Here is a 21325-nt window from a genome sequence, read left to right on the forward strand (position 1 = left end):
AACATTTGAAGTACGAAAAATTATTATGTACTTTCATAATACTATGATATGAGCTTCAATCTTGATGAAATCATTGACACAAATGGTCCATACTTCCCCTCAATATATAATGAGCATAGCACATGCTTTTTCACAGAATGCAGGGCTAGTCAACTCTTTACAGGTTTGGATGGAAGATTTACCATCTCATCTTGTATCATTGACCTTTAAGGATAATCCAGTAGCTTTTGTTTACTTTATCAATGGAAGTTTATTCTCTTACTTCTCAAAAAAAGAAAAAAGAAAAAAGAAAATTCGGGGAAACAGTTAACAAGGAGGCCAAAGAATTTTCAATTCCCTTTCACTCTCTGGTTCATGTTATTAAACCTAAAACGATAGAAGATAAGCTTTTCTAATCTTGCAAGAGATAAGAATGGCGTCAAAAGTTCTTTCCGCCCTTGACAGTGCAAGAACTCAGTTATACCATTTCAGGGCCATCATCATAGTTGGCATGGGCTTATTTTATGACGCCTATAGCTATGGCGTCTTATTCCCTGACGCCTATCACCTCTTCTGTATCCCTTTGATATTGATACTCAACGGACGGGTCTACTATGAGAAGGAGGCCGAGCTCAACAAGTATGTGATCCCACCCGTGGTTGTGTTTACCATGGTTGTCATCGCTTTTGTGGGTACTGCGATTGGTCAACGGGTGTTGGGTTGGCTCGGTGATCTAATCGGTAGGCGCCGCGTGTACCGGTTCAGATTGATCATCGTGGTGCTCAGTTCCATTGCGTGTGGGCTCTCTAAATGCAGCTCAAGGAACTCTGTTCTGGTGAGCTTGGGGTTGTACAGGTTCGTTCTGGGCGTAGGGATTGGTGTGGACTACCCTTTCTCGGCTAACGAGAGTGGTACTTTTATAGCTGCCTTGTTTTCAAAGCAGTTCCTTGAGATATTGGGTCTTTTGGCGGTCACGATGGAGGTGTGCGCAATTTTTGATCGTGCATTTCATCGAGTGGATCCTACGCCCAAGGAAACAGATATTGCATGGATCGACGTGGACAGTGATGCTTACTGCAATTCCGGCTGCGCTAGCATTTTACACGACTCCGAAAGCTGCAAGGTATATAAATAAATTTTATACTAATTGCATACCCATGCAATGCACTGGAAAGCAACTGAAAAAAAAGATCTAAAGGATACATTTTTAGATACTGATGATTCTCTCTTTTTTTTTCTTTTTTTTTTTTTTGTGGTTCACCTTACTCAAAATTTGCCCAAACTATTTGGGTTGCTGTTTTGATCTAGAATACATTAGAATTTTCCCGAGCTCTACCATTGCCCATAAACTGTGAGAAGAATTGAAGAAAACAGTTTTCACGTATGAAACAACACAAGAAGGGACAAACATGCATAATTTTACATGATAAGTGCAGCCTAAATATGCAGAAAATAACACTTACTGATTAGCCAAGAAGGCCATATCTTCATGTTTTTATTAGTGGTTTTTGAAGAAAGAAATCAAGAGTCAAGATGCAACTCCATGCAAATCAACACGACAAAGTCTTATCAAATTGATTAGGAGCAGCTTCATTGACTGTATTTCACCAATACATCGTCATAAGCGTTCTGCTCAAGTTATTATACTAAATATGAGTGGTGCTAAGCATTTTGATGCAGACTCTTCACTGCATACCAAATATCTTCCAAAATATGTGGTGGTTATCTGTTTTCTTCTAACCTTATGTATGAACTTCCTTATCTGCCAGTAACACCAACTCCCTCCTTATGCCCTTGTGTTGCATTAACCCAAAGTAGACATGGCAAAACGGGTTAGAATTTTCTGACCCAAACCCGATTTTTTTGACCCGAAATGAAAACGGGTTGACCCGTAACCCGACCTGCCACCTGACTCGAACCCGAACCATTTTTTTATAACTTTTTTTTTTGGGTAAAAAAAAAAGAAAGTAAAATTAAGACAATATTGGTTTAATTGTTTGTTATGAGCTTTAAGAAAACAATTGATACATTTACATAACTGCATGCAAATTAATTGAAAAATAAATGGTTGAGCATTTTGTAATGAGTAAAGATTTTTAGATATCAAATAGTAAAATACATGCCAAGATACTCTGGTTACAATAGAGTTAAAAACATAGATTTAAAATTGTATACATGTGTGAAAAACATTCACAAGTGTGAAAATAGTGAAGCCAAAGTATCAAATTAGCATAAATTATGAATGCTTAGACATATTTTTTTAACAATTTATATCCAAAATAAACAACTTTTCAAAATAAATTATAATATTTCCTAAAGTGTGTGTTGCTTAACAATGATATGATATTCATAAAAGAGACCATATATAAATAAGTAAGTAATCAAAATTTAATGTATATCTCAATTGAAATAGCGTGCAAACCACAATTGATAATAGATTATAAAATTAATTTTCAGGATTGTAAATTTCTTATATGTTTTAATTCTTTATCAAATGAGTTATCCAATAAGTTATTTGTAATTTTGTTTTATATTTTGGAATGTTGATATTGTGTAGAAATAAAACTTATGTATTTGTTTTACTTATCTTTGTATTATTTTGTTTTACTTATTTTTATATTATTTTGTTTTAGATAAAAATGTTAAGGTTTGTATAATTTTAAAATTATTGAATAAATATTAATAAGTTTAACTGAGTTTATTCTTAATATAAGTGGTGAATTCAAAATAATGCATTTTACATCAAGTAATTTGTTGTATAACTTTCCAAATAGCAAATACATGTTGTTTTCTTTGTAAAAACATAATAATAAAAAATTCATGTGAAAAATACTGATCAACCTGACCCGAACCCGACCCGACCCACCTGTTTTGCCATGTCTAGCCCAAAGTGCCTCTCCGAAAGGCACACAACTTACTTCATTCTTCTCTCTGGCTCTACAGCTAAAGCTCCCTATCAGAGAAATTGTCCTCTCATGTATTTAATTAGTGCCTTCAATGACAAAATTGAAAAAGAGGCTAGGATTAAAATAAATAAATAAAAGTTATCCTATAATACAGATGCAGTATATATTATTCCCATCCTCAAGTGCTAGCTGATGTTTGTTTTAAGACGAAAAGCACATTTTAGCCCCTACATTTTCAGGCGATTTTCATTTTAGTCCTTACATTTTATTTTTACCGCTTTAAGTCCCTATCTTGAAAAACGGTTCTCGTTTTGGTCCCTACCATTACATCATAAATGGATATTACTGACATGGCAAACGGTAAGAATAAATAATATTTGTTTAATGTCTACGTGGCTTAATTAATAATAAAAAAAGTTTTTTGGCATTAAAAAATGCCATGTCAGCATCTAAATTAAAAAAAAATTAATTTATTAATTTTAACTAAATAAAAAAAATTAATAACAGAATTAAAAACTAAAAATCATATAAATTGAGATCTAAATGTGTCTTGCACAAGAACAACAAGAACACACACCCAGATCCAAGAACACAAACCCAGAAATTTAAAAAAAAAAAAACAAAAAAAAAAAAACAAAAAACAAAACAATTTAGATCTGTCTTCCACAACAAGAACACACACCCAGATCCAAGAACACAAACCCAGAAATTTAAAAAAAAAAAAACAAAAAAAAAAAAACAAAAAACAAAACAATTTAGATCTGTCTTCCTCTTCAACAAGAACACTAAAGGCCACAAACCCAGATTTTAAATATAAGAACATATGCCTAGATTTTCTAGTATTTTCTTACCGTTTCTTGTCAACCAAAACACAAAAACACAAACCGATCTCCAGCAAGAACACAAACACAAACCCAGCAATAGATCTCTCTTGTCAACCAAACACAAAAACACTAACCGGTCTCTAGCAAAAACACAAACACAAACCCAGCAGTAGATCTCTCTTGTCAACCAAACACAAAAAAGAAAACACATACCCAAAAATCAGCAAGAAAACAAACACAAACACAAATACAAACACAAACCCATCAATCCATCTTCAGCAACAACCCAACAATCCAAACACAAAATCACAACGATCCATGATTTGAAACCCAACGATCCAAAACTAAACTCAAACCGATGATCCAAAATCTTCAAACCCACCACATCCACATCCACAAGCTTTAATCCTTCACTGATCTTCAAACCAATCACAACCATCCGATCTTCTACTTTTGTTTCACCGTGAGGAACCCAGGCCGAAGCTCCTCAAGCTTTAATCCTTCACTGTTGACCACCACAGCCACGAATGGCAATCGGTTCTTTCTGGGTTTGGTTTATGGTTTTCAAATCCAAACACCATACAACAGTGGCTGAGGGTTTAGATCGATTGATCGAGAGAGAGAGAGAGAGAGAGAGAGAGAGAGAGCCAAGGGTTTATGTGAGAAGAGTGCTTGAGATAAGAAAAGACGAGATCTGAAAACCATGGCCATAAAGGTGATGATTGGGTCTTGATCTGAAGAGAGAGGGGCTTTGAGGAGGCCATGGGTCTTGATCTGAGAGAGAGGGAGAGGGGCTTTAAATTTGGTTTGTGTTTGAATCGGGTGAGATAGTATGGGGATATGAATTGAGATAGTTTGTGTTCAGAGTTCTTTGTATTCTTCCCAAAAAAAAGAAAAAAAGAAAAAGATAATTTTTTGGGTTTCAAAATTTTTAGGTTCAAAATCCACTCAAATCTCAATTCATACAATTTTTTGTTTTTAATTTTTTTTTTATTTAGTAAAATTAACAATTTAATTTTTTTTTAATTTAGATACTAACGTGGCATTTTTTAATGCCAATTTTTTTTATTATTATTAATTAAGCCACGTAGACATTAAACAAATATTATTTATTCTTACCGTTTGTCACGTCAGCAATATCCATTTATGATGTAACGGCAGGGACCAAAACAAGAATCGTTTTTCAAGATAGGGACTAAAAGCGGTAAAAATAAAATATAGGTACTAAAATAAAAATTTCTTGAAAATGTATGAACTAAAATGTGCTTTTCGCCTTGTTTTAATATATAACATCAAAAGAAATTGTCCTCTCATATATTTAGTGCCTTCAGTAAACAGATCACAAGAGTTATCTCAAGTACGTAGTTTGAACTATAGCGTAGAAATAAATTTGCAATTCTTAAAGACCAAATGCAATTTTGTTTTATAATTTACTCTAGTAAATGCTTTGAAATTCAACCAAGTTGCATCAACTACATTTATTTCCAAATTTTGAAAAGTAGAACTTGATACTGATTGAAAAAAGAATAAAATTAATATCACAAAATAATGAATCAAAAATGAAGAACATAAAGGGAAATTTTTGGAAGCAGAATTAATGGGCCTAGGGATGAAATGTTGAGATTTAGACTCGATCAAAGAGGAAGAAACTCTAAAAGTTGAAGCTCGCCAAGCTCTCTTGCTCCATTTTTTTTTTTTACCTCCTGAGGCTGGTTTTTCATTCTTCGCTGTAGGCGAAAGTTTCAAATTAACAGAGAATTGGTCAGAGTTTGTTGTGGCCATTGGCTAATAAAGAAATCACTTTAGTTATTAGTAGTAAGAACCAACAAAACATAGATTGAAAGAGTGGGGGAATTACAAAAAAAGAGATTGTAACTAATTTGAAAATTTTGGTGGCCATGGATTCCTCCGTCTTCCCGGCCATGGCGTAGCCAAAATATTGAAATCACTAAATTAAAGCAGAATCCAAACTGAATATATTGCAAATGAACAAAAATGGACCAAAAAGGAATACTAAAAAAATCAGAAGGCAAAAAGGAGAACAGCAAGAATGCAAGGTATACCAACACTGATGTCATAATCCTATACAAATGATAAAAATATTTTATGATAAACTAGACAAATAATTGAATACCTTGCATGGCTAGGAGACTGCTGGCAGAGCAAGTACATGGGACATGGCCATTCACTTACAATAAAAGTAGCAAAAGTTACCAAAAAAAAAAATAATAAAAAAAACGATTAGTCATTCACAAATTATTCTCATATCAATACAAATCTTGGGCTAAAAAATCACTCTGGACATCCCCATCATAGTTTTTGCAAGCCCATACATGCCTTCTTAATTTAGAGTAAACAACATAGACTTTCCTTGAGGAAAAAAAAATTAAAAAAGAAAGTAAAAAATCAATGCACAAGAAATTCAAAAAAGAAAAAGAAAAAAGTATTGAGTAGAAATTATCGGCAAGAACGAACGGAATTGGTGACGTGAAATATACATATATATGGCATTAGGTTTGACGTGAAGTATACATATGGCACTAAGACAAACAAAATTAAATACGGAAAGCATCTGAAGTATACATATCAAGGGAGTCAATACCGTACCGGAGGCTGTACCGGTTTGCCCAACGGTACGATATATTTCGGATACCGGTCAATACCGGTGTACCGTTTCGGGTTTATCGCTATTTTTTATATTTATAAATAAATATATATATATATATATGTATGTGTGTGTATATATATTATAATAAATATAAAAGCTTACCATAAAACATTTCCTCAATTCAGAACTAATTATTCATGATTTTATACTTTAGTATCAATTAAAAGAAAAAGAAAAAAACACAATATAAAAAATAGAAAACTTAAAAGTTATCATTGCATACTAAGAAAACAAATAATACTAATAAGTTAATACAAATAAGTTACCATTCTGCCCTAAAAAAAATTTAAAAATTACAAAACTTAAAAAAAAAAAAAAAAAAACTGTTTTCTGTACCGGCCGGTACGCCCGGTACCGGCCGGTATTGCCCGAAATTGGCCGGTACGCCCGGTACATGGCCGGTATTTAAACCGGTACGAAACGTTGATGTTTCGATACCGGTATGCAGCCGGTACGGTATGTACCGGCCGGTACCGGTACGGTATCGACCACCTTGATACATATGGCTTTAGGTTCGATCCGCATCTTGATGAAATCATGGACACAAATGGTCAATACTTCCCCTCAATATATAATGAGTAGCACATGCTTTGTCACAGAATGCAAGAATAGTTCTATAAAAAATAAAGGGCAAATAACACTCCCCTCCCTTGAGGTTTGGAAAAATGACACTTACCCCCAAACTTGAAGGGAAAAAACACTCCCCCCCGAGGTTTGAAAAAAATAACACTCCCCCCTTCTGTTAATATTAATAACATAATATTTCAATTTTTTAAAAGATTCTCTTTACTAAAGTTTAACCATAGTTAGTGAAAAGAGCATTCACATAAAATAAAATAAAATAAAATAAAAAATGAAAAGAGCATATTATAAAACATGTTGCTTATGTGGATTTTTTAGTCTCTTCCAGAACCTTTCCAATTGATTTTTTTAAAGTTTGATGATCCTCTTAGATTTTTTAATTGCACCTCTCTCCAACACTTTGGATCAAAATTTATGATATAAAACAATTTGCCGGAGCTTTCAAGCTTTTATTGTTTAAAAATGAGTTTGAAATTTTCAAAGTCACTTATCAATATAAAAAACTTTCGGAGTCAATTTGATTGATTGGTGAACAAACTCACAAAAGCTTATTCTTTACCATCTAACGTTAAATTAGAAAAGCAGCTAAAAAGAAAAATATAGTGACTTTGGACAAGTATATCCTTTAGCCAATAAATTTGAGAAAAATGGCTACAACAAATTGACTTGAATTAGAGTTATCAACATTACACTAAAAAGAAGTTCCAAAACAAGTTTGCACTCCACTTGCAAACACAAAAAGCTGTCAAAATGTCTAACAATCACTAGCAATTCTTGCACTCCTACAAGGTCGGTTTTCAAAACTTGTCTTCCCTTTCTTCATTGGTCACCTATCTTGCTGCACCATGTGTAATTCATTTTTCCTTGCTAGAAATGTCAGATGTTAAAGATGCTTGTATGTTTATTTGACTAGATTGTGTGCCACGTTGATCACCCCTGCTTGTTTCCTTGGCACATGACATGGAAGAATTGTATTAAAAATGTAAGCATAAAAGTCAAACATGTGATACTTCAACTAATTATAAGATATAATAGTAAATTGGATGATGGTTTGTTTGACCACAAGCAATCTAAACAACTTACCAGCCTGTGTTCAACCACTCTTGACCCTCCCTCTTGATGTTCTTGCACATTATTTTTGCTCTAAATTAAAACACAAAGTATATTCACAAAACACTCTTCCATCAAAATAGAAATTCTAACAACTAATTTCTTAAACCAAACATATACCAACTTACATTTTGCCCTTTCTTCCCTTTGCTTCTACCTGCGCTACCAACTGCAGCTCCCTGGCATGTCCTCTTGTTGTGACCAAACTCTTTGCAAGAAGTACACCTCACAGTGCATGACCTCCTTGCTTCTTGTAGCCCTGGTGCACGTTCACCTTGCTCTCTTTTTCTCTTCTTCTTTGGTCTACCAATCAATATTTTCCGTTTTGGAGGAAGCACAGTGTCTTGGCCTGTTTCCAACTCACCCTTAGGTAACATATCAATATCAGGCATTAGGTGAAGGATTTGGCTATAGGCACGAATGTACATGCTCGTGGAGTAGAATGGATCACAATAATCTTGAATGTCTGCCTTTTGTATGTAATACATTTTGCTGCATGCTTGCAAGGCAAGCCACTAATTTCCCAAACACCACAAGGACATTTTTTGGTCCGTAAGTTTATTGCAAAACTTGTATAACCATCTATTACTTGAAACTCATCATCGCCTGCTGGTATAAGCTTATAGAATAATGAATATTTTTTAGCCAACTCAATCTTTTCCCATGCTTCTGGTGTGACCTTTGTTTCCCAATTGCATCCATTAGTGTATCGCTCATGTAGCTTTTCCATTAGTTTAAGCTTCACTTGCTCCACCAATGTCAATATTGTCTTCCCACGCAAATTATCAACCCAACTATTAAAAGACTCTGTCATGTTGTTTGTGGTGTGTGGACTAACAGATCTTGGGTCAAATGCATGTCTAGCCCATTGTGACTTAGGTTTTTCATCCAACCAATCAAATGCTTCCTTTGATAATTTTTGGAGACCTTGCATAGCTTTCTCAAAAAGGAATAGATTATACGCTTTTACTGCACACCAAAAATTATCCCTCAATGCTAGCCCAGAATGTTTTCCTCTAAAGTTGTTATACAAATGTCTTGTACAATGCCTAACTTGACACTCAGGCATAACATCAGGAATAGCTTCAATCAAGCCCTATCAATAACAAAAAATTCTTAAGAAGACACAATTACAGGAACTGTAATATCTTTATAATAGTTATTAAAAAAAAATAGCACAACTTTAATATCCATACCTTTTGTTTATCTTACGTAATAACATATGGAACTCCTGATGAACTTTGACCAATAATGGTTTCCAAGCATGTAAGAAACCATCCCCAGCTGTCTTTACACTCACATTCCACCACCCCATAAGCAACTGGAAATAGGCCATTGTTTCCATCAAGTGAAACTGCTGCCAATAGCACCCCACCAAAATTTCCTTTTAAAGTGGCAACCATCTAGTCCTATAAAAGGCCTACAACCTTCAACAAAACCCCTCCTCATAGCTTCAAAGCACACAAAGAACCTCTTGAATGTAGGATTTTGTGTAATATTAAGCCTATCTAATTGCATCTTCACATAGCTTCCAGGATTGGTTTGCCTTACAAGCTGAGCATACTTGGCAAGCTTCTTATAACTATTAGAATGGCTACCTACATCCTCTCCCTTTCCTCTCTTTCTTGCTCTATATAATCTGCTTCTATCAACCTTAACCCCAAATTTTCCATCAAAGCTTCTCCCATGCTTTCATAAGACATATTAGGATTAGCCTTCAACGGTTTAGCTAGTTTTTGAGCTATCCATGTTGATGTGGCATTGGTATTTTTTGAACTTCTAACACAGATGTGGTCACTATTGTACACTTTAATCTGAAATGTAATACCATCAGCGGTAGGGGAAGCAAAAATATACCAGTTGCAACTAAGGTCAGCACAAATTGCACGAACCCTAGACTTCTCATTTTTCAATCTCACAATCTCAACACCTTCACCTATCACATAGTCCTTCAATGCTGCTCTAAACTCATACACATCCTTGAATAGCATTCCTTTTTCAAGACATACATTTTCGTTTTCATTTGGGACATATTGTTTACCGTACAACCCTTTCTCAACATGATTATTTTCAACATTAGAGTCATTCAATTCTCTATCACAATCTTCACTATCATAGTTGGACCAGTTACCATCAGAACCATTACCAGCCTCATCATTATCTTCATCACTACAAACTCCACTACCAAGTTTATCACTATCATCACTCAAGGCACTATCATCACTTGAGTCTTGAACATAGTCAGTATCATCATCTTCCTCACAATACACTACATCATCATCAACTCTTACCATAGACCCAGATGCCTCACACACAACATTGGGCGTCAAATTTTTACAATTTGTGCTCACAAACTCAACATATAAATGTATTGGCACAACACCAGCATGATGTGAAAGTTTTTTTTTTTTTTTTTTTTTTAAGAAGTTACATATGTGAAAGTTGATAATTTTATATAGAATATATTTATAAATTACGACCTACTCTATTATCAAAAATATTAACGTCTATATTTGTATATGTGCATTTATGCATTTGTGTGATGGTTTATCTTGACTCGAGACTAATATATTAGTATCAAAATTTGGCCCCCCCACACAAAAAATCCTAACTCCGCCCTTGTCCAGACCCTTTTTCCTTGTGGATTCAAGGAACCCTCTTAGATTCGAGGTTATTTTCATGAACAAAAACGTGTTTTGTTTCTTGTTTTTTTTAGAAATAGACGTGTTCTGCTTCTTGACACTTCCACATCTCATGTTAGAAGCTTCTTTTTGGATACTTGAACCATAAGTCTTGCCTCCCACACCCCACAAGTCACAAGCACTTATACTTGTAAAGTAACTATCATATCAGTGGTGTACGGTGATGAGCTATGACAATTTTAACTTTACTAGAGTATAGACTCGTAAGCTTGAAAGTTTCTAAAACTGAGGAAAATAAATTTATTACTCCCATTAAAAGGCTTCTATTTCTATAGTTTGTCATAACGAAAAACAATAACCCAAAAAATATACAATTAGACCCTGTATTATTTTTTTCTTAAATAATAATTTTGACAGCAGAACTCTTTTCAAGAATTACCAAAATATTTACTTGTATGAATGTTTTCACCACCTTGTTAATACCTTTGCTCTAGAGAAATAAAGAAATTGGCATGCATCCTCTTTCTCTCTCATTGTGTTTGTGTGTCAGTAGAATCAGAGTCACATTTGTCCTGTGGTAAGTCCATATAACATTCAGGTTGATAGTTGCAAACTGAAGTTTCCAAGGGCAAACAGCTGTCTCAGTCAGCAGTGGTAATGTAAGTGTGATATTCTAGACATCAATGAAACAGTCTGGTCACCTGTCCTGGCTTCTGGGTTACCAAGCATCATTTTGTGAACCAGGCAACAACATGACGATTTCTGTAAATTCTTATCATCTCATGGATTTAAGTAACACTGGAGTATGCGCGGAGAGAAAATACTTTGAACTCTACTCATTTATAAACAATTTTTGTTTGAATGCAATAGTTGTGTTTGGTTTCTCTAATTCCTTGGCTATGAAAAAGCATTCAATGACGCTTTTAACAGTTTCTTTGGGGATCTTTTTTTATCAAGGCACATGAAAGATTCACTTCTGGTCAATTAGACGAGTAGCGTCGCTTCAAAGTATAGACTATAGAGGAAATTTTAAATAAATAACAAAGAAAAGAAAGAGAGAAGGAAAAAGCTGGTCTCAGTAACACTGGAATTTCAATAAATGAGTTTAAAAATCTTAATGGATTCTTGTACTGGGAGCTTCACATCACAGAGCAAACTATATGCAGATATATCTGTAAGGGCTCCTGTTTTTTACATTTTTTTCCTTGACTCATATATGCATGTTGATTTTAAACAAGAAACTGCATGGTACACGCGCTTTGCAACACAGGAATATGCACCAACCTCACATTACTATATTAGTGATGTGCTTTGTCGATCCCTTGTAACGTTTGATGTAAGGAACACAATTGATTATAAAAAAAAAGATGTAAGGAACACAATTATGGATAAGGTTCCTCAATGATTCAGCACGATTCTTGATGGTTGAGTTGCTAGAAATTGGTGTTAAGGATCTTAGGATTGGGCATGCATGGCTAATCACAAACAGCAGAAGCTTAGCCTTTGTGTCAACCCTTTGTCGTAAACAAGAACTCAAGTCACATCCATGCATGAGTACACCTGCGGCTCCACATGCATACCGGGGTGGTCATAGAACCACCCTGACTTGCACCTGATTTACAAAAACAATTGTATATATATACTTGCTAAAAAAATATTATTTGCTAAATTAACCTATAGCAACTACTATAATAAAAATGTTGAACACCCTGACTTAAGAATTACAAAAATTTTGGTTCAACAAAAATTAAAAAAATGTTACATTCACAACTGTAGGGTTGGTATTTGTGGCCATGAATCAAGGAAATTCACCAATGAGTCGCACAATGCTCTTTCACTTGTATGTTAACCTGCACGAAACAAAGGAGAAAACCTATCGAAGGACACCGGTGTGGTGCCGGCCAAACACCCTCCGAAGGTTAAGTCAGAAAGTATTCTCACAACTCTAGAGTGCTAGAGAGGGTAAAATCATGCGTACTTTGGTTTGTGAGGGTATTGGGGCTTTTATAGTAGCATAAGGTTGACATCCCTTTCTTGGCGCGGAAGTCTTTTCCTTATAAGACTCTCTTCGTAGAATCCTAAACGTGATGGACAGATCTCCTCCTTATATGGAAGATCTTTACCAAATATGCAAGATTTCCGGAATCCTACTAGCGCAAGGACTCTATTTGGGCCCTTAGGAGAGTGGGCCAAAATATCCCCCATGAGGGGTCCAACAGACCCCTGGACAACCAGCCCACCTTCCTTCACTCCGTCCATAGCTGGCCCGTTCATATCAGATTCGTCCATTAAAGGCCCGTACAAATGACGGACTCGTTTATTCGGACGTCTGCGGACCATATTCGGCCCGTCCAATCACATAAGACATTCCAAAGATTTTGTCCCTTTCAGTTGCCCCCTCACCCGATGGGTCTGTCAAGAATAATGAACGGACCCATGGGGTGACGGATCTAAAACTCTGTCATGCATCCAGGACACATATGTCCGTGAATTTTCATCCGTACACTGCTGGATCAGGAGCTAATGCATTAATGTGTTGTGCCAAGTGTCATCCTGTCAATGGCCGTTGTTTTGGAACGAGGTGTCGCTTCGTCTTCCGTGCATTTCTCTTATAAATATCAATCCTCCGCCCCTCATTTCCCCACTTGTTGCTAGAAGAAATTGTCAGAGCGAGTCCGTCACATCTGTCAGAGAACAGTCCGTTCACTCACACATCCGTCGCCTGCCACATCTTGCTCCAATCTTCTGGTGAGTTATTTCATATCCGTCCTCTCTTTTTTCTTTTGCTCTTATTTATACTTTATGTGCCCGTCGTTCTTTCCAAACCCGTCAGAGTCTTAGGTTCTGTCATTACCTGTAGGCCATGTCTAGTGCATCAAATAATCAGTCGGTCGTTCGTGACGGGGCGGATTACGAAGGGGTATACCCGTCAGGTCCCAAAGACCACGACGTCCCGAGCGAGAGTAGTCCGTCATCATCTTCCTCGTCCTCAACACATGAGGGCCTGGAGATGATCGAAATCCAAGAGGGGTCAGACGACGAAGAGCTACTGGTTAGGTCCGTCGTGGGGGTTGATGGACTTAGGGTGTTCATCTTGCCCCCAGAGTGGACGGTTCACGCCTTTACATCAACCATCAAAGAGGGTCACTTCAATATACTTAGGGACCGCTACCAAATTCCAGACCACATCCCACTCCGTCTACCTTATAAGTCAGAAAAATGTTATTACGAAGGAGTTGACGGAGTGGGTGTGTACGAGCAAGTGCTTAAAGCTAGTCTGAGGTTCCCGTTGAGTTCGTTACACCGCGAACTCTTAAACTATTTAGGCATATCCGTCAGCCAGGTGTCCCCCAACGCCTGGAGAGTCTTTATTGCCATGGAGGTTCTGTACGGAGCCATGTCGGACGAAGCGAGAAGGTTTTCAATAAAAGAGTTCCTCCATTGCTACCGTCCGGACGAGATAGACAAGTCGAGGGGCATGTACAGCTTTGTTCCTAGGAGTCTCGTCCTGAAAGTCATTTATTAGACCCCGGACTCAAATAGGGACTGGAAGAGTCGTTACTTTTTTATGGAAGGAGAGGATTGGATGTGTCATCCAGGGGAGACGGACTTCATGCCCGTCGACACAGTTTGGGGCATTTTAAAATCATCTGGTATGATCCGTCATAAATGACTCCGTGCATCTTAGTAACTTTGTAATGTTTCTAACCTCCGTCTTTTATGGCGCAGTTTGACGGCGTCCACAAATTACACTTAAGGAATTTAGTTTTCTTGAGAGAATTTTTTCCAAGACAACACCAGAGGAGCGGACGTGGGCCAAGCTCGTCAACCTCAATACAATTCACTGGTATTGTGACGGTCCCGAGCCCACCCCAACGGCTTTAAAGTACGAGAAACAGACCCGTCTGCGTAAGTCCGTCTACCCTCATGATTTTTTTTTACCGTCAATATTATTGTTTCTTAGTCCGTCATCCTTTTTCAGAGATGGAGGATGCAAAGAGACGAGCAGCCATAAGACTTCAAGCTGCGAAGAACAAACAAACTGGAACGGACCCCATGGGGATGGGCTCCAGTAAGCAATCTTTAAAGCGAAAGCTGCCCGTAAAAAGCGACCGTCCACCTAAGCAGCCCAAGGTCCCCTTGGACCCGGTCTTCGGCTTGATGGCTGAGGGGAGTAAGTCAGTTACTCCGGCCAAGCACGGTAAGGGCAAGGGGCTGATGACGGGTCAGCCAGGCGAGCAGAAGAAGCCACCCGTCTTACTCCGCGAGGATTCCAAGTATGCCTTGGAGAAGTTGTCGTTGATCATTACCACCGACGACTACGAGGATCTTGGGAATCACTCGACGGAGGCGATGGGGGAGACGGGCCTCTTCAACATTGCCCAGGTAATTACTCCGTCTTCCTTAGTCCATCCGTTCATCATTTTTTGACTTATATTTTGCTTACTCATTTTCGTTGTCCCTCAGGCTATGATCATGATGAAAGGCCTTATGAGACGGTGTCTCAACCACGAGACGACCATTGGCCGGATTTGTGAGAAGGCTAAGGTGACGGAGGGGGAGCTGCTCGACCTGAAGGCCTGGAAGGTCACTCAGGAAAAGAAGCTGAGGATGGCCGAGACGGCCCTGGATGAGGCCGTTCAGCTGGTGGAAAGTCTGAAGAAAGACTTGGTGGACAAAGACAATGAAGTCCGTCAGGCCAAGGAGGATGCCGTACGCGAGTACCGTGACTCCGACGCCCTTATTGCGGAGCTGAGTCTGGTTTTTAACGACGGGTTCGACGATGCCCTCCGTCAGGTGAGGAGGTTGTACCCAGAGTTAGACTTATCCACCGTCACCGTCTCTGCCCCCGAGCCGTCCACCGCCCAGCCCGCTCAGTCGGAGGATACTGATGCCCTCTTCGATGAGAACGTCTTTGTCCGCGAAGCTCCAATGGATCATACTGCTGCGGACAGCCAGGCTAAAGACGTTGGGGACCGTCCAGATGAAGAGGGAGACGGAGCTGAATTGCCTTAGCTTATTTTGTAATAACTTAGGGTTTTTTTTTTTTTTTTTTTTTTGCAAGTGTGGAACAATTTTTAACACCCGTCATGTTTATGGGGTTTGTATATACATTGACCGTTCAGCATGTTTATTTTACGCTGGGTCCGTTGACCTTTTGCTTTATCTTTGTGGAATGCATGTTTTTATTTTTAACGTATATTTTCATGCTTAAGTGAGCTCCGTCCTGCTTATTATGGTTCCTCCTTTCATGACTTGCTTAACCAAGAGCCGTCATCCCTTTGGATGATTCGTGTGACTTGGAAATACCATTTACTTTCGAATGGTCCGTTTATTAGTAGACTCGGCTTATTGAACATGTCCGTCATGTATAATTTGAACCCACCCGTTGGGTAGACTGTTTATTGAACATGTCCGTTACGTATAATTTGAACCCATCCGTTGGGTAGACTGTTTATTGAACATGTCCGTCATGCATAATTTGAACCCACCCGTTGGGTAGACTGATTATTGTACCCGTCCGTCGGGTATCTTACTTAATTCCCCTTGTGTGGTCCGTCCAACTAGTGGACGTTATCCCGGGTTCGTTCATTACGCGGACTTAGTAGTTACCGTCTATTTAGGTTGACCCGTCCGCTTATGGACAATGCTACTTGTCCGTCCACTATTCGGCCTAAAGGTTTTCATCCTCATGGGACGGTCCGTCAATCTCGGGGATAATCTAATTAGTTCACCCATTGGACTTAGGTTCTCATCCTTTTGGGGTGATCCGTCCACTTCGTGGACAGCCTCACTGGTCCGTCCATCATCTGGATTCAGGTTTTCATCCTCCTGGGATGATCCGTCCGTCTTGTGGATAGCCATATTGGTCCGTCCATCATATGGACTCTGGTTTTTCATCCTCTTAGGATGATCCGTCCATTTTGTGGATAGCCTTATTGGTCCGTCCATCATCTGGACTTAAGTTTTCATCCTCTTGGGATGATCCGTCCATTTTGTGGACAGCCTTAATGGTCCGTCCATCATATAGACTCTGGTTTTTCATCCTCTTGGGATGATCCGTCCATTTTGTGGACAGCCTTATTGGTCCGTCCATCATATGGACTCTGGTTTTTCATCCTCTTGGGATGATCCGTCCATTTTGTGGACAGCCTTATTGGTCCGTCCATCGTATGGACTGGTTTTTCATCCTCTTGGGATGATCCGTCCATTTTGTGGACAGCCTTATTGGTTCGTCCATTATCTGGACTTTGGTTTTTCATCCTCTTGGGATGATCCGTCCATCTTGTGGACAACTTTTGAACCTTATGATATTGAATTAAATAGACTAGGCAGGAAAAATTTAGTTGCCTGAAAGAAGTCTTTATAGGAAAATGGTGCCTGCCCCCTTGGGCTTAAAAAGGCACTAGTAGAGAGGTTTGTTCAAAGTAAAGCATAGAAAAGTAAAAATAGTTGTTCGAAACAAAAACTACTGAAAACTTTAGAAATGAGCTGGAATGCTTGCAGGGGGTGGATGTCTCTTCACGTTGCATCTATTGGTAGTACCTCCGTAGGTGCTCAGTGTTCCACGGGTGTTGCAGTTTCCGCCCGTCCATGGTTTCGAGGTGGTAGGTTCCCTTTCTCTGCCAAGATGAGATCTTGTAAGGTCCTTCCCAATTTAGGCCAAGTTTTCCTTGCGAGGGATCTTTAGCCGCTCCCATTACCTTCCGAAGCACAAGGTCTCCGATCTGGAAGTCTCTGCGTCTGACTTTGGAGTTGTAGTATTTTGCCATGAGGTTTTGGTATCGAGCTATCCTTTGTTCAGCTGTAGCCCGGACTTCGTCGACTAGGTCTATCGAGTCGCACAATGAGTCACACAATGCTCTTTCACTTGTATGTTAACCTGCACGAAACAAAGGAGAAAACCTATCGAAGGACACCGGTGTGGTGCCAGCCAAACACCCTCCGAAGGTTAAGTCAGAAAGTATTCTCATAACTCTAGAGTGCTAGAGAGGGTAAAATCATGCGTACCTTGGTTTGTGAGGGTATTGGGGCTTTTATAGTAGCATAAGGTTGACATCCCTTTCTTGGCGCGGAAGTCTTTTCCTTATAGGACTCTCTTCGTAGAATCCTAAACGTGATGGACAGATCTCCTCCTTATATGGAAGATCTTTACCAAATATGCAAGATTTCCGGAATCCTACTAGCGCAAGGACTCTATTTGGGCCCTTAGGAGAGTGGGCCAAAATATCCCCCATGAGGGGTCCAACAGGCCCCTGGACAACCAGCCCACCTTCCTTCACTCCGTCCATTAAAGGCCCGTACAAATGACGGACTCGTTTATTCGGACGTCTGCGGACCATATTCGGCCCGTCCAATCACATAAGACATTCCAAAGATTTTGTCCCTTTCAATTATCAAAAAAAAGATGTAAGGAACACAATTATGGATAAGGTTCCTCAATGATTCAGCACAATTCTTGATGGTTGAGTTGCTAGAAATTGGTGTTAAGGATCTTAGGATTAGGCATGCATGGCTAATCACAAACAGCAAAAGCTTAGCCTTTGTGTCAACCCTTTGTCGTAAACAAGAACTCAAGTCACATCCATGCATGAGTACACCTGCAGCTCCACATGCATACCGGGGTGGTCATAGAACCACCCTGACTTGCACCTGATTTACAAAAAAAATTGTATATATATACTTGCTAAAAAAATATTATTTGCTAAATTAACCTATTGCAACTACTATAATAAAAATGTTGAACACCCTGACTTAAGAATTACAAAAATTTTGGTTCAACAAAAATTAAAAAAATGTTACATTCACAACTGTAGGGTTGGTATTTATGGCCCAAGCCCCGGAACAATTAATTTGTAGAGTATGAGTGAAAGAGCTAGGTTAAGTATGGAATTGATAACAATGGATCACAGCTTTTAAGTACAAGCCAACATTAATTTTCACGTAAAATTTGATAATCCGAAGGGCTACAATATTTGTTTTTCTGATGAACAAAAATCTTAGGGTTACAACCAAGTTCCTTCCTTTCTTTCATTGTTAGGAGCTTCCTTCCTTTATATAGTCACTCTTCTCCTCATCTCCATCGTCCACGTGTTCCTCATCCATGAGTTTGCTGAAGTACATGTCACGTCAGACATCTTCTTTTGGCTCTGTGTAAGTGGTGGTAGGTTAGGATGCACTGTTCAGGGGTCTTCTCCACATAAATGCGGCCAGAAAAGTTGCTGCAGTGCATTAAATACGGTGGCAGCAGCTTTCCCCTTAGATATTTCTCCATCTTTATCGTTCCATAGCATACTCAGAGCTTATCTTGATCAGGTGGAGTCCTCGGAAGGTCATTCTGGCCTTTCACACATTCAATTGATCTGTGATATCGCGTTCGAGGATTACAACCTCCTCGGACAGGAGATATCCTCTTCGGAATGTGATAATTCTTCCTTTTGAGGGTCCCACTTCCAGCCGGGCCTTGTCTTTTCCATCTTCTTTTTCTCTGTCGCAAAATAGCCCTCCTATGGGCCTTCGGCCCATAACGTTGGGCTGGGTCCCTTTTCCCCCCACAATAGCCCCTCAAAATTTTAGTTTTTCCCTCGCATCCGAGGAGAAAAAGTCAGATTTTGACTTGCCACGCGGGAAAAAAGAGAGAAAATTTAAGAAATTTAGAAGTGGGAAGTCATAAATACTCCCGTTTACACGTGCGAAGGTATAGAGACGCGCGCCTCATTATTACCGCTGTAAATCCCATATTCCCAAAGCGCTGTATTAATCACTCCATGCAGCTTTTTGTCTTTTGCATCCAACGGCGGGTTGTTGATCGAACGGCCAGGGTGCGTAATCGGGATTTGGGGGGAATGAATGACACCGTTTCATCTGTCTCCGTATATAAACCTCTGAAGGAGGTTATTTTTCTTTACTTTACACATTCTCAAAGTACCCAGAGCATTCTCAGAGCACCCAGAGAGTTCCTTCCTTCGAAAGCCTTTCACGCCTCTTCGGATTCCTACGTTCTTTGCCTTCAAGATCTACAAAGAGTTCATTTCGAGTTTAGGGACCTCACTCCAATCTTGTTTGTGTAAGTTTCGGCGTCTCCTAATCCTTATTTTCTTCTCGGCTAACCTTTTCTCCCCTCAAGACCATTCTTCTGTTCATTGCTTCAGTCCTTCTTAGAAATAGGCAAATTCCAATATCTCGTCGATAGTCCGGAGTTGATAGAGGAGTTCAAGAGAAATTATAATATCCCACGGGGGGTAAATCTGAGGTATTGTCCTCCAGAGAGGGTATTAACGGCCCGAAGAGAAGGAGAGGTCATAATTCCCATGATAGCCTTCATTGAAGGGGGAATGACCCTCCCAATGGGCTCCATCACCTTAAACTATCTCCACAACCACAGGCTCTCTCCTGAGCAGTGCGCACCCAACACCTTTAGGGTGCTAGGGGCCTTCGATGCCTTGAACGAGCAATTAGGACTAGGGCTAACTTGGCATGACTTAGTATAACTATATGAGTGTCATGGCCAAAAAGGGGCGGGATACTATCTCAAATCCCGCTCCGACATCGTTAGACTGTTCTCCTGCCTTCCCAAATCAAGTAAAGGGATGAAAGACGACTACTCGATCGTCTCGGGCGCATGGCATGACGGTCTACATTGTCCGACCGAGCCAAGAGAGCCAGGTGTGCCTTCTCGGACTCAGGGTCTCTAACAGTAGTCTTAGGGCTTTCATTTTCCATAGCTGCTTCTTTTTTATATCAGCCTGTTTTTGTTTTTTGACCTGATTGGTTTGCTTGTTTTACAGATAAGGTGCATACTGCTCCTCGGCTCAGCCTTATTAACGCGCCCGCCCTCAATTACTTATTATGCTCGGAGATATTTGTCAGTGAGGACGGACAGTTGCAGTCCATTCCCCTCATACTCGGCTACACACCCAAAAAAGCTGACATCCAGCCAGCAGGTAACACCATCACCCAAGGTGATTACCGGCTGCGACAAATAGACGTCGCTCGGAAAAACTTCTTGGCCCCCTATAACCTCGCACTTGTTCCACACCCCAACCCCCAGGGTGTTCCGTTGCTAATCCGACCAGTTCAACAAGTCCCCCTTGAACCGTCGGCCACAAAAGAAAGGGTCGGCTCCTCATCCACTTCACTAGAGGAGCAAATCGATAAGTTTAAATTTGAAGGGGACACTGAAGGAGGGGTCCAGATAATACCTTCTTCAGATTCCGAGGAGGAACCTGACAGGCAATCCTGCATCCGCCCACCCCTGCTGTTGACCACAGTCCCTGAGGACTCTTCGGAGGAGGAAATGTCGGACCTAAAACTCCTTCTGAAGAAAAGGGGCACCAAAACTGAGGCCAAGGGGACGGGGACCTCTCGGCCAGCGACGAATCTACCTCCACCTCCACCCCCACCCCCACCCCAGGTCTCCGATCCGGCTTTCAAACCGATACCGGATTTAAAAAAGAAGAGACCAATGGAGCCCGAGGAGAGGGAGGTGGTATTACCACCAAAGGCCAAGCAGCAGAAGCTGGGAAAGGACCACCGCAACAAAAGGGCCTCTTCTGTGGAGAGCAGGGAGGAGCCCCCAATAGCCGACGTGCGCCGAGGGCAACGCACGTGGTC

The 21325-nt window shown here is 39.6% G+C and overlaps 1 protein-coding gene across 1 annotated transcript; it reads left to right on the top strand.

Annotated features, from left to right (window-relative positions):
* Positions 1–412: 412 nt before the first annotated feature.
* On the top strand, positions 413–1114 carry LOC112010652 (probable inorganic phosphate transporter 1-8). The gene has a single exon (XM_024043000.1). The coding sequence runs from the start codon at positions 413–415 to the stop codon at positions 1112–1114; it is 702 nt and encodes a 233-aa protein (XP_023898768.1).
* Positions 1115–21325: the final 20211 nt, after the last annotated feature.

Source organism: Quercus suber, unplaced genomic scaffold, assembly GCF_002906115.3.
Source record: "Quercus suber isolate HL8 unplaced genomic scaffold, Cork oak 2.0 scaffold_60, whole genome shotgun sequence".
In the NCBI taxonomy this organism is placed as follows: Eukaryota; Viridiplantae; Streptophyta; class Magnoliopsida; order Fagales; family Fagaceae; genus Quercus; species Quercus suber.

Bases quoted from the DNA above. Each gene is read 5' to 3' on its own strand.
- LOC112010652 (XM_024043000.1), top strand. From the start codon at position 413: ATGGCGTCAAAAGTTCTTTCCGCCCTTGACAGTGCAAGAACTCAGTTA.